We start from the raw sequence: 12,162 nt of genomic DNA on the forward strand, positions 1-12,162 counted from the left end.
ATTATCATTGCAATGTTTGCTTTCAATGTTTTAATAGGTTGATTAATAAAAGTCTTAAAAATATAATTAAACAGTAGTTTAATAATGACATTCTTTTAGTTTTTTTTATATCCTTAGGCTCCATTGTGCATACGTGTCATAGTTTCTGTTCATAATGGAAGCCACAACGCTGTGGCAGATCCATCATACGGTGGAACCCAATGGAACCTGATGTAACCCATTGCCTTATAATTGGGTCCACCATGATTTTATTGTTGTGTGATGTTTTGAGGGCAAGAATAGCGAATGGATCCTCTGACGGCAGTGTGAACAGAGCCTTACTGTATCATAAAGACCATACTTGTCTTGCAAAAGTGTAGACAACATACTCTACAGTGGTTAAAAGATAACACGCCCTCGATTTGATAGGCACATAGATTTTAAAAAAAGATACAGAACCATCAAGATTAACCTCCAAGATCTAGCTATTTGGTAAAGTGTCTAAATAAAAGTTGTCAGGCAATTGTTGCCAGTTTCGCTTGTGAGGAAAGACTAAATTCCTTGAATAAAGTTATATCCAGATGTCCTTTTTACTAATTACTATTGTTGATATCAGAAAGGTTTTTAAAAATACTTATTGATCTTGCAGTTTCTACTTTATATGTTAAGCCCTTCCACAGTTTAAAGGGGGTTGTATAAGATTATAAAAACATGGTTGTTTTCTTACAGAAACGTCACCACTATTATCCATGGGTTGATTCTGGTATTATAATTTAGCCCCATTCATAATACCAGACACATTGTAGAATGGTGTCGTTTTTAGAGGAAAGCACCCATGTTTCTCTAATCTCATAAAAATCTTTCAAAGTATTTCTAAAATTTTTAATAATTTTGTTATGGCTTGTATGTGTAAAGTTAATGATTGTATCAATTTTAAAAGGAAGGGTCAGAGCTCCCTTTTTTCCTTGCGTTAAATAGAATCAATATTAAGCTAGCATGAACACAATAAATCCCAGTGGGCAAAATCCGCGGAGTTCAATGGAGTGGGCCAACAGTACTACAAAGGCAGTTTTCAGAGAGAAGAAGAATGGAGCAGCATTTGGCAGACAGCTATCTCATGAGTGTGGCCAACTTAAAGAGGCTCTGTCACAAGATTATCAAATCCCTATCTCCTATTGTATGTGATCGGCGCTGCAATGTAGATAACAGTAACGTTTTTGTTTTTTTTGAAAAACAATCATTTTTGGCTAAGTTATGAGCAATTTTATATTTATGCAAATGAGCCTTTCTAATGGACAACTGGGTGTGTTTTCTCTTCTTTCCAACTGGGCGTTTATTGTGTTTTTAGCAACTGGGCGTGTTTACTTCTTTCACTGCAAAATCACGCTGTGCTGTAGATCATGCTGGGCTGGAACAATGAGAAGTGTAGGACACGGATTAGTCACTGATTAGTCAGCGTCATACACTCTTCTGTACAACACCCAGTTGGTAAAAAGTAAAAACACGCCCAGTTGTCCATTGAGAAACTCATTAGCATAAATCTAAACTAGCTCATAACTTGCTAAAAAATGATCGTTTTTCAAATTAAAAACCACTGCTGTTATCTACATTACAGCACCAATCAGATTATGTAGGAGATAGGGCACTTATAATCTGGTGACAGAGCCTCTTTAAATCTAGGGTCCCATAAGTAAAACTGCAGGGCACCCTTCTTAAGGAGGAAAAAGCGGTATGACAATCTCAAGAATTCCAACTATTACTTTTCTCCCTGTAGAGAGAAAATTGAAGTTACATGAGGGGTTTTACTTCTGCTATGGGGCCGTAGTCTTAATATATGGGCTGCTGGAATTTTTACATTTTCCAGTGCAGGCTCTTCCAGTAACACAGGACATTCAAAGCTTTGTAAGAGAGCTATAGAGCCCTAAACCGTTACCCTACATGTTAAAAAAGTCAAATAATTTTACAAATACAAGCTATTTCTGGAAAACAAAATCTAAATATTTTTATATTTGTTATATATTCTATATGTTCTATGAATTAGAGAGCATATGCTTTTTCGTAAAATACTATTAATTCCGAATCTATATGGTAAATATTACCTTTAAAGGAGTTTTCCCATCAGAGACATTTATGACATATCTACAGGATATGTCAGATAGATGCGGGTCCCACCTCTGGGACCCTCACTTATCTCTAGAGCGCGGCCCCCTAAACCCCGTTCTACCGATGGGGTGTGGCTGACGTGTGTGATTCCCGACCATGAATTACGGAAACAGCGTAGCTCGCTGAGCTACGCTGTTTCCCTAACTTCCAAGGAACTGAATGGTAGTTACGGAAACAGCGTAGCTCGCATGCTACGCTGCTTCCGTAACTGCCATTCACTACTATGAAACTAGTTACGGAAACTATTTCTGTTTTGAGGATATCCTGTGGATATGTCATAAATGTCTGTGATGGGAAAACCCCCTTTAATATCCACTTACCCATTTTATAGAAACCTTCTAGATAATGGGGTATCTTTGGAGAATTACCAAAGCTATGAAGTTAAGCTGACTAAATTGTTTGGCTGAAAGTTTTCTCCACCGATCACCTCATAGACATGAACGCATGTTGAGCATTCATGTTTATTTCAATGTGTACATGCAGCTTTAAATTTACAATTTAAACATTGATACATGTTTAATATTTTTTTTGCAAAATGGTAATAGTGTATTATAATTGTTTAATTTGCCTTGCCAATATCTATTGTATGGCCAGTATGTGAGTGTAAATCATAATAGGCTCTCTATATCTATCCTGTCTGTCTGTCTGTCTGTCTGTCTGTCTAAAGAAAATGGGGGGGGGAGGGAGGAAACCTCCAGCTCACCAGTGACGGCTCATGGTAAATAACATGTAACAAAGACGGTGCAGCCAGAGTTGAAAGTTGGTTTAACCCCTTAATGACCGCCGATTAGCCTTTTCACGGCGGTCATTAATGGGCTTTATTCTACAGCGCCGCCATTCCACGGTGCTGCATTAGAATAAAGTAAACAGAGCAGGGAGCTGTCAAATCTCCCTGCTCTCAGCTGCCAGAGGCAGCTGAGGGCTGGGGGCGTCCCTGCTCTGCCGGGTGAGATCGATATTAGCATCGATCTCACTCATTTAACCCCTCAGATGCGGTGCACAATAGCGTGCAACGCATCTGAGTGGTTTTGGAGAGAGGGAGGGAGCTCCCTCTCATCCCACTGACACCGGGCGATAAAATCACTGAGTGTCTGTGTCTCCAATGGCAGCCGGGGGCCTAATAAAGGCCCCCAGGTCTGCCTGACGTGAATGCCTGCTAGGTCATGCCGGAGGCATGACCTAGCAGATGCCTGTCCGTTTTAAACGGACAGGCAGTAATACACTGCAATACAAAAGTATTGCAGTGTATTATAATAGCGATCGGAGGATCGCATAGTGAAGTCCCCTAGTGGGACTAGTATAAAAGTAAAAAAAAAGTTGAACAAAGTTAATTAAAAAAAAATGTGAAACAAAAATAAATGAAAAACCCACTTTTGCCCCTTACAAACTGCTTTGCTATTTTAAAAAAACCACAATAAAGCAAAAAAGTTGCACATATTTGGTATCGCCACGTCCGTAACGACCCCGACTATAAATCGATTACATTATTTAACCCACACTGTAAAAACTACAAGTCGTCCCGCAAAAAACAAGACCTTATACAGCTATGTTGACGCAAAAATAAAAAAGTTATAGCTCTTCGAATGTGGCAATGGAAAAATTTTGAAAATGGCTTGGCCATTAGGGCCCAGAATGCAAGCAGGGGGAAGGGGTTAAAAAAGAATCAATATTCCCAATTTTATTTATAAACAAAAGGATAAAAATGAAGAGACGCAGTAGCGAGGTGGTTGTTGAAATCAGTTGCCTACACGTTTCAGACACAGCTCGTGTCCTTAGTCATGTTTCATAGTCAAATGCAGTGCGGGTCCCGTGGGCCTAAATCCGGTCAGAGAGGCTAAGGGGTGTGGTGCTGAAAACAACACTGATGATTGCTAAAGGTGAGTATGTGAAAATAACCATTTGCAGTGTGGATTTATCTCCAGATCTCAGGTAAGTAACACCGATTATAAATGGAGAGAGTAATTTTCAATATTATGAGAAAATAGAATAGAAAAAATATATGCACATGATCAGACAAAATTGAAAAGTCGGGAAAATATCCAGGACTCGATCATAACCCATAATGGGCAATAATAATCGAATAAAAACACACGGAATGATGCACACTGCAATATATACACGTTAAAATGATTAAACTGGTAGAGGACAAAAAGGGAAGATATATAAGGAGTCTTCCCTATAAAGAAAATGCAAACATAGTACATTATATATCAAACATGTTACAAAGCAAACACAAGGAATAAATGAAAACATTAAATGAAGTATATTTAAACTGACATAAGTACTGGTATCTGTATAGTCACCATATTTGTAATATATTTATTATTTTGCATTGGAAAAATATGTTTGTTGTACAAATTTATATAAGATCCAAGATAGAAATGACGGCGCATTCCCTGGATATAATCCAGTATAAACCTGGAATGATATAGATCTATTTAGCGAATAAATTTAGATCTCGAATTTTGAAGACACACTAATATCGTTGATGCCTAATTCTCAGCTAATCTTTTTCACTTTGAAACCATGTATCAGACTTAGTGTATGGGGAATTAAATTCTCGTACACAGAAACAATAAGGTGTACTTATTCTGATGAAAATTATAACTACTGGCAGGACATTAAATATTGTCATTAATGTCATAAATTCAATCTAATTTTGACTTAACATAAGTCTGCTTATAACAAGAACTCAAAAGTGAAAAATATAAAACTCACACATGTACTTATTGTCTGATTTCGTATCGATATCATTGTTTCAATGCCTGGGAAGTTACGATGCCAAAATAAGATATTCGAAAACAGTCTCTGAGGGACATGAATGCTGCCAATCACATCGTAAAGAATATTCTCACGGAGTGATCACATTCAGTAATGGAACATGTGCTCTCTTTTGAGATTGAGGCCCAGAGGGAATCTAGTCTTCAACTTATAAATCTAAAAGGCCTCTCTATCCAACAACATATGTTTTAGATTACCACCTCTAATAGAGCCCTTAATTTTTTCTATCGCATACGTTTTGAATGAGTTGACACATCTGTTATGACATGTAACAAAATGTCTCGCCGCATTTGAAATGTTGGTAATAGCTGGATTTCTAATATATCCTAGGTGATCCAGGATTCTTACTTTGAATTTCCTGGTAGTGCAGCCGACATATTTTAAATTCATGTACTGCATTCTATAATGTATATGACTAGCTTGCTATTGCAATTAATAAAGGTTTTTAAAGGAAAATTGATCTCCCCACTTGAGTCATGGAAATCTTTCATGATTTTCGTAAATGAACAAACCTTGCATGGATGAGAGCCACACTTATAAAAACCAAAATTCTGTAACCACGTTGTTTTGGGTTTGCATGACATGAAAAGAGAAGGGGAGATAATATTACCCAATGTCGGAGCCCTGCGTGACACTACCTGACATCCCTGTTTTAAAATTATTTCTAATTTGTCGTCCTCAAGCAAAATGGGAATATACTTGTATACCATGTCTCTAATTGCATTAAATTGATTGCTGTACTGAAGGACCAATGTGGACTTACAGTGTGAGGCCTTTTTTGTTGTTGTTATTATTGAAGAGTAGATCATCCCTAGTTTTACGATTCACTATTGATTTGGCCCTGTCAAGTGTCCATTTTTTATAGCCCCTATTACTCAATCTCTTGCAAATTTTGGTTTGTACATTGACAAAACCCTGATCCTGGCTACTGTTTCTCCTAGCTCTGGTAATTTCGCCTATTGCTATTGAGGAGATAGTATGTTTAGGATGACTACTCTTGGCATGTAAGATGGTATTGCCCGATATAGGTTTACGAAAAGTTTCTGAGCAGATAATTTCTCCTGCTGTGGCCTTTAACATCAAATCTAAAAAATTCATAGTGTTAGGATGTAGAACATATGTGAATTTGAGGTTACAATTGTTGTGATTTAGATAAGCCCCAAAATCCAGTATGGCAGACACATCACCCTCCCATATCAGCAAGAGGTCATCGATGTACATGCCATACCAGTGTATGTTGCTGGAAAATGGGTTGTTTGATGAGAAAAGAGTATACTCCTCCCACCAGGCCATAACCAAGTTAGCCATTGATGGCGAAAACTTTTCCCCATTGACACCCCTCTTTGTTATAAAAAATAAATGCCATCAAATTGAAAATAGTTATGTGTCATGAGAAAAATCAAAATCATGATCGTATGTACTGTATTTCCGAAGATGATGTTCTAAAGCTTTGATAGCTGCTTCGTGTGGTATAGAGGTGTACAATGACACCACGTCACAGCTAAGCCAAGCTTGGTACTTTATTGTGGAGACTGGAGAATGCAAAGGACATCTCTGGTGTCCCTGAGATAACCAGGGACCCTGAGAACTAGAGGTTGGAGAAGCGAATCCAGCCACTCTGACAAACTCTCGGTGAGGGATCCAATCCCAGACACAATGGGGCGCATGGGTGGAGGATTGATGCCTTTATGTGTTTTGGGTATGGCATGCAGGATCGGGGGTGACAAGGTATTCTATCAATAGATAATCATACTGCTTGTTAGAAAATATGCCCTCCCCTAGACCTGCATCCAGTAACTTTTTTTAAAAAAATTTCGAAAAATATCTATCAGATTATGCTCTAACCTCCTATAGGTTTCTGTATCCGACAGCAAACCCAAAATCCATCTTTTGTACATGTCAGTATCCATAACTGTTACACTCCCCCCCTTGTCTGCCATACGAATGACAATGTCTGTTATCACGTAGGGACTTCACTGTGGCATTGTGAGTAGCTGATAAGTTGTGTTTAGTTTTATTCCTTTTGCTGGCATCATAGATTTTGTGCAGCTCCCTCTCCATCAAAAGTTGAAATTTGTCCATAGATTCAGTCCTGCACTGTATGGGATAATAACTTGGATTCGAGGTAGAGAATTTTGTAGCTCGACTGATCATTGGATATTGTTCCCCCTCCGCTAGATCTTCCAAGCATAACAGAGCCCTTTGCTCTTGAAACATGAGCGATCGAAAAACATTAGTTTCTGTACCAGTCACAACAGGTTCCGGATTAATTTCAGGTGGATTAGTATCCGGTGATGTCATAAAGTGCCTCTTTATCATCAAATTACTAATTAATTAATTTATATCCAGTATAGTTATAATTTTCATCCGAATAAGTACACCTTATTGTTTCTGTGTACGAGTATTTAATTCCCCATACACTAAGTCTGACACATGATTTCAAAGTGAAAAAGATTAGCTGAGAATTCGGCATCAACGATATTAGTGTGTCTTCAAAATTCTACATCTAGATTTATTCGCTAAATAGATCTATATCATTCCATGTTTATACTGGATTATATCCAGAGACTGCGCTGTCGTTTCTATCTTGGATCTAATATAAATTTGTACACCTTATGGTTTCAGTACACCAAACATATTTTTCCAATGCAAAATAATGCATATATTACGAATATGGTGACTATACAGATACCAGTACTTATGTCAGTTTAAATATACTTCATTTAATGTTTTCACTTATTCCTTGTGTTTGCTTTTTAAAATGTTTGATATATAATTTACTATGTTTGAATTTTCTTTATAGGGAAGACTCCTTATATATCTTCCCTTTTTGTCCTCTACCAGTTTAATCATTTTAATGTGTATACATTGCAGTGTGCGTCTTTCCGTGCGTTTTTATTCGTTTATTATTGGCCATTATGGGTTATGATCGACTAGTCCTGGATATTTTTCAGACTTTTCAATTTTGTCTGATCATGTGCATATATTTTGGTCATAAATCCACACTGCAAAGGGTTATTTTCACATACTCATCTTTTAGCAACCATCAGTGTTGTGTTCAGCACCACACCCCTTAGCCTCTCTGACCGGATATAGGCCCACGGGACCCGCACTGCATTTGACTATGAGCCATGACTAAGGACACGAGCTGTGTCTGAAACGCGTAGGCAACTGATTTCAACAACCACCTCGCTACTGTGTCTCTTGATTTTTATCCTTTTGTTTATCAATAATATTGGGAACATTGATTCCTTTTTAAACCAACTTTCAACGCTGGATGGCACCTTTCTTTGTTCCATATCTGTCTATCTGTCTATCCAACTATCATTTACAAATTGATTATTACATATCTATATACTAACATAATGATCAGTTGAAAATAGAAAATATATTCAGTGTCTAAGGCAATTCCCACGTTTATAAAAGTTTTACAAGATTTACAATGGGCTAGTTATTTCAGCAACTTGGTATTTATGTCTAGTGAAATTCATGATTAAGATGTGCAACATGACATCATAAATAGTTAAAAATGTTTTTTTTATAGATTATGTATTTTCTTTTATAGCCAAGGTATATTGAGCCATTGGATCCATGCAGCCAGTATGTTTGCATCAACATGGGATGGATGCTATATAATGTATCAAGTAATTGTCATAAAAATGTGGAAAAACCTGATTGTGGCTTTCGTGGGATGCCTGTCCAAGTTAATAGTGACAGCTGCTGCCCGGAATGGGAATGTCCTTGTAAGCTCTTATTTTTATTATTTATGTAGTAGTGATAGTTATACATAGTATTTATGGGAGTTTGCAAACTAGGGCCCCAACAAGTGTTCAGAATGGAAAGGGCTGAAGAACTTAGTAATGTAGTAAATCCCTTTTTTTTTTTTAGTGTTAGGGTAAGTTCACACGTAGCAAAGTACTACGGTTTTTCCGCAATGGATTTAGTTGCGGAAGATCCGCAGCATAATACAGTAGCAATAAAGTGGATGAGATTTGAACAAATCCCATCCACACGCTGTGTAACTGCTGAGCGGAAAAAACGGAAAATATATTTTTTTTAATCCGCAGCATGTTAATTGTATTTGCGTAATCACTGCTTATTTGTTGGGGGTTTTCCCCATTTAATTAAATAGGGAGGTAAAACCCAAAACAAATAGCAGATGTTGTATTTTTTGCTGCAAAAAAACGCAACTCAGAAAAAAATAAATCTTATACTTACCCAGAATTCTGTGTTTGTTCGTCCAGGCCGGTCTCCTGGGATGAAACGTCACCCCAGGAGGTCGGCCTGCAGGACGGCAGAGGAACGCGTCGCCATGGCTACATAAGTATCAAACGTTTTTGTATTTTCTACATGCAGTTTTCCGCAGCGGACATTCCGGCCAAAAAACGTCACCACAATTTGGTGCGGTTTTTCGGCCGGAATTTCCTGCGGCACCCAGGGCAAATATGCTGTGTGCTTTTACGCAACGTATCCGCCATATGTGTACATACCCGCTTAGAAATCTCTGGTGTTTGCTATACGCAACAACCTACTCATTTTAAGCATCCCTTTGGGTGCCGGTCATAGTGTCCTCTATAGTTATCTCTGGAATTTACTGATGTTACATATCAGAAATTCAGATTCAATCTCTATAACATAATCATCAAATTAAATAAATATCACTAAATATTTATTGGCCTTGTTTACAGGGCTTTCATTTAATGATATAAATGTCTTCTAGGCCAGTGCTCTGTGTTATCAGAGCTGAGCATCATCACATTCGATGGAAATAATATTGCACTATATAATGCTGCACCATATATTCTGGTCAGACTTCCAAAAGAAACTATTGTTGCTCATATAGAAAAATGCCCTCCAAGCCTGGTAAGTTGCGTCACTATTTATTAAAATCTCTATGTGAATGAAAATCATTTTATCGTTTTATTTGTTTGAGCAGGTATTAAATGTCCCTAGACACTGTAGCTGCTATTGTGGTCCTTCAAAGGATCTACACTTTTAATAAACTTTTGACACGTCATAGTAACGTCAGAAATTTTGATCGGTGGGGGTCTGAGCATTGAGACCAGCTCCAATCGCTAAAACAAAGCGTCAGAAGCAGCGCTCGGGTGATTGCTGTGCCGCTTAATTTCTGATTGGCTTTCCTTGGAGCGGTGTATGGGCTTAATAGAAAGTCTATCCGAGGAAAGCTGATCAGAAACGAAGCAGAACATGAGTGCTTCTAATTTTTGTTTTCGCAAACGGTGGTGGTCTTAGTGCTTGAACTTACCCCACGATCAAACTTCTGACACGTCACTATGACATGTCAAACGGTTTTTAAAAGTCTAGTTACCCTTTAATAACAATTTTGGACTGTAGGATACCAATAGGATGCAAGTATTAGATAAACATAATTATTATCAAAAGTGGTGTCGTTTTAGCAAAAAGTTAAAGCTAGACTACTTTATTGACATATGTTGAAACACATTTATGTCTGCATTTGCCTTCTTTGATAAATCTGTCACAACATGCATCACTGCCATTAACTTGCACACTGGCTAAAACGACACAATTTTTTCTACGCCAGGGTGTTTGTGGAGTAGTGATGGAACTTTTTTCCTCATTTGTGTCTAAACCTGGGCAAGCAGTAAGCCACACACACTTTTCACTCAACTTTTACAAACCGACGTGCACGGTGCAAATTCTAGTGCATATTAATAAATATGTCACACAGCAGAATATACACTATTTTGGTGTAAAATGCAAATTGGACCAAAAAAAAAATAAATATGTTGGTACATTAGTAAATGTGGGCCATAGTTTTTATTTTCATTAGGCCAGATGATACATATTTTTTGACTGCCAAATTAACATTTCTTCCACACTGGGAGTAGTTTAATTATCACATAATTGTGTGTGCCTACCAAATGGCAAATATCAGGGAAAAAGCCCTTTTCAATGTAAACATAAGGAATATAGATAACTCCTATATGATGGCTGATTTCCATTATTGACCTTTGAAGGGGTTATCTCTCGAAGGCAATATTATTTGAGAAAGGATGTTTCCAGCACTCATAGTAGTAAAACTTCTAGTTTATTTGGTCATCTTAAAACACGACAAATTAAAATAATCTCAGGAGGACGCTTACGCGTTTCAAACCACTAGGGTTCTTAATCATAGCTGTGTCACAAAGGCCCCATAGAAATTGAAAGGTGCGGCAGGGCGCATGCGTGTCCCAAGCTCTTTTCAAACTCCTCTTGTGCAGTGAGGAGGAAGAAGGAGCTCGGGACCCAGGACCCATGTTCCAGTGATCAGTGGGGATTCCAGCTATGAGGCCCCGAGCTATTACTTATTTATCACCCATCCTGTGATAAATGTCCTTTGTGGGACAACCCCTTTATGTGATTTGAGACCTTTATTACAACAATAAAAAAATGCCTCTCAATGAATCAATACCAGTATGTGACATCTGTATGTTTACCCTCGATGACAAATACAACAATTATGTTAGGAGCAATGCAGTTCTAACTTGTATGTTTGTGTCTTTGTTTTCCAGAGTGTAAACTCTATACGAAAGCTGGTGAGTAATCATTTATTCCACTAAACAGTAAAATATGACAATGCTTAGAAGCGTATAATTTTTTAGTATGTTTTCCTTTGTTTGACAACTTGTTTTTTAAAATATCCCTTTTGGATTTTTATTTTAAGAGTTTATTTACATGAGTAATTTTTTATGTATTTTTTGAAAACATGACTCTTAGGCCGGATTCACATGAGCGTGTTCGGTCCGTGATATATGGACCGTATGTCGGCAGTATTTCCCGGACCGAATACACAGCAGGGAGCCAGGCACTGAGCGTCATAGTTATGTATGACGCTAGAAATCCAAAAGATAGGCAGCACTCCACATCTTAATATCAAAGTGAAAAAAGTTTATTCACCCATATGGTCAAGTGCGACGTTTCAACCCCAGCATGGGCTTTTCTCAAGCAATTTCAACAATGTGCTTGAGAAAGGCCCATGCTCGGGCTGAAACGTTGCACTTGACCATATGGGTGAATAAACTTTTTTCACTTCAATATTAAGATATGGAGTGCTGCCTATCTTTTGGATTTCTAAATTGTGGGATCGGAGGTCGTGGTCCTGAGGCTTGCAAACACAATCCTTTTAAAAGGAATTCATTTTTACTTGGTGCTGCTCTTCTTTGTATTTTTCTATCTATGACGCTTGGAGTCCCTGCCTCACTGTGGAAAATTGTCCCG

General features: G+C 37.8%; 1 protein-coding gene across 1 annotated transcript in view; it reads left to right on the forward strand.

Moving 5' to 3' along the window:
* The window catches only part of OTOGL (otogelin like), a 200,570-nt gene that overhangs the window by 144,616 nt on the left and 43,792 nt on the right, over positions 1–12,162 (forward strand). Inside the window, exons 37-39 of the mRNA XM_075856786.1 lie at positions 8,489–8,666; positions 9,644–9,786; positions 11,457–11,480. Of these exons, the coding sequence (XP_075712901.1) occupies positions 8,489–8,666; positions 9,644–9,786; positions 11,457–11,480 (345 nt within the window). The remainder of the gene's footprint in view (positions 1–8,488; positions 8,667–9,643; positions 9,787–11,456; positions 11,481–12,162) is intronic.

Source organism: Rhinoderma darwinii, chromosome 3, assembly GCF_050947455.1.
Source record: "Rhinoderma darwinii isolate aRhiDar2 chromosome 3, aRhiDar2.hap1, whole genome shotgun sequence".
Taxonomy (NCBI): domain Eukaryota; kingdom Metazoa; phylum Chordata; class Amphibia; order Anura; family Rhinodermatidae; genus Rhinoderma; species Rhinoderma darwinii.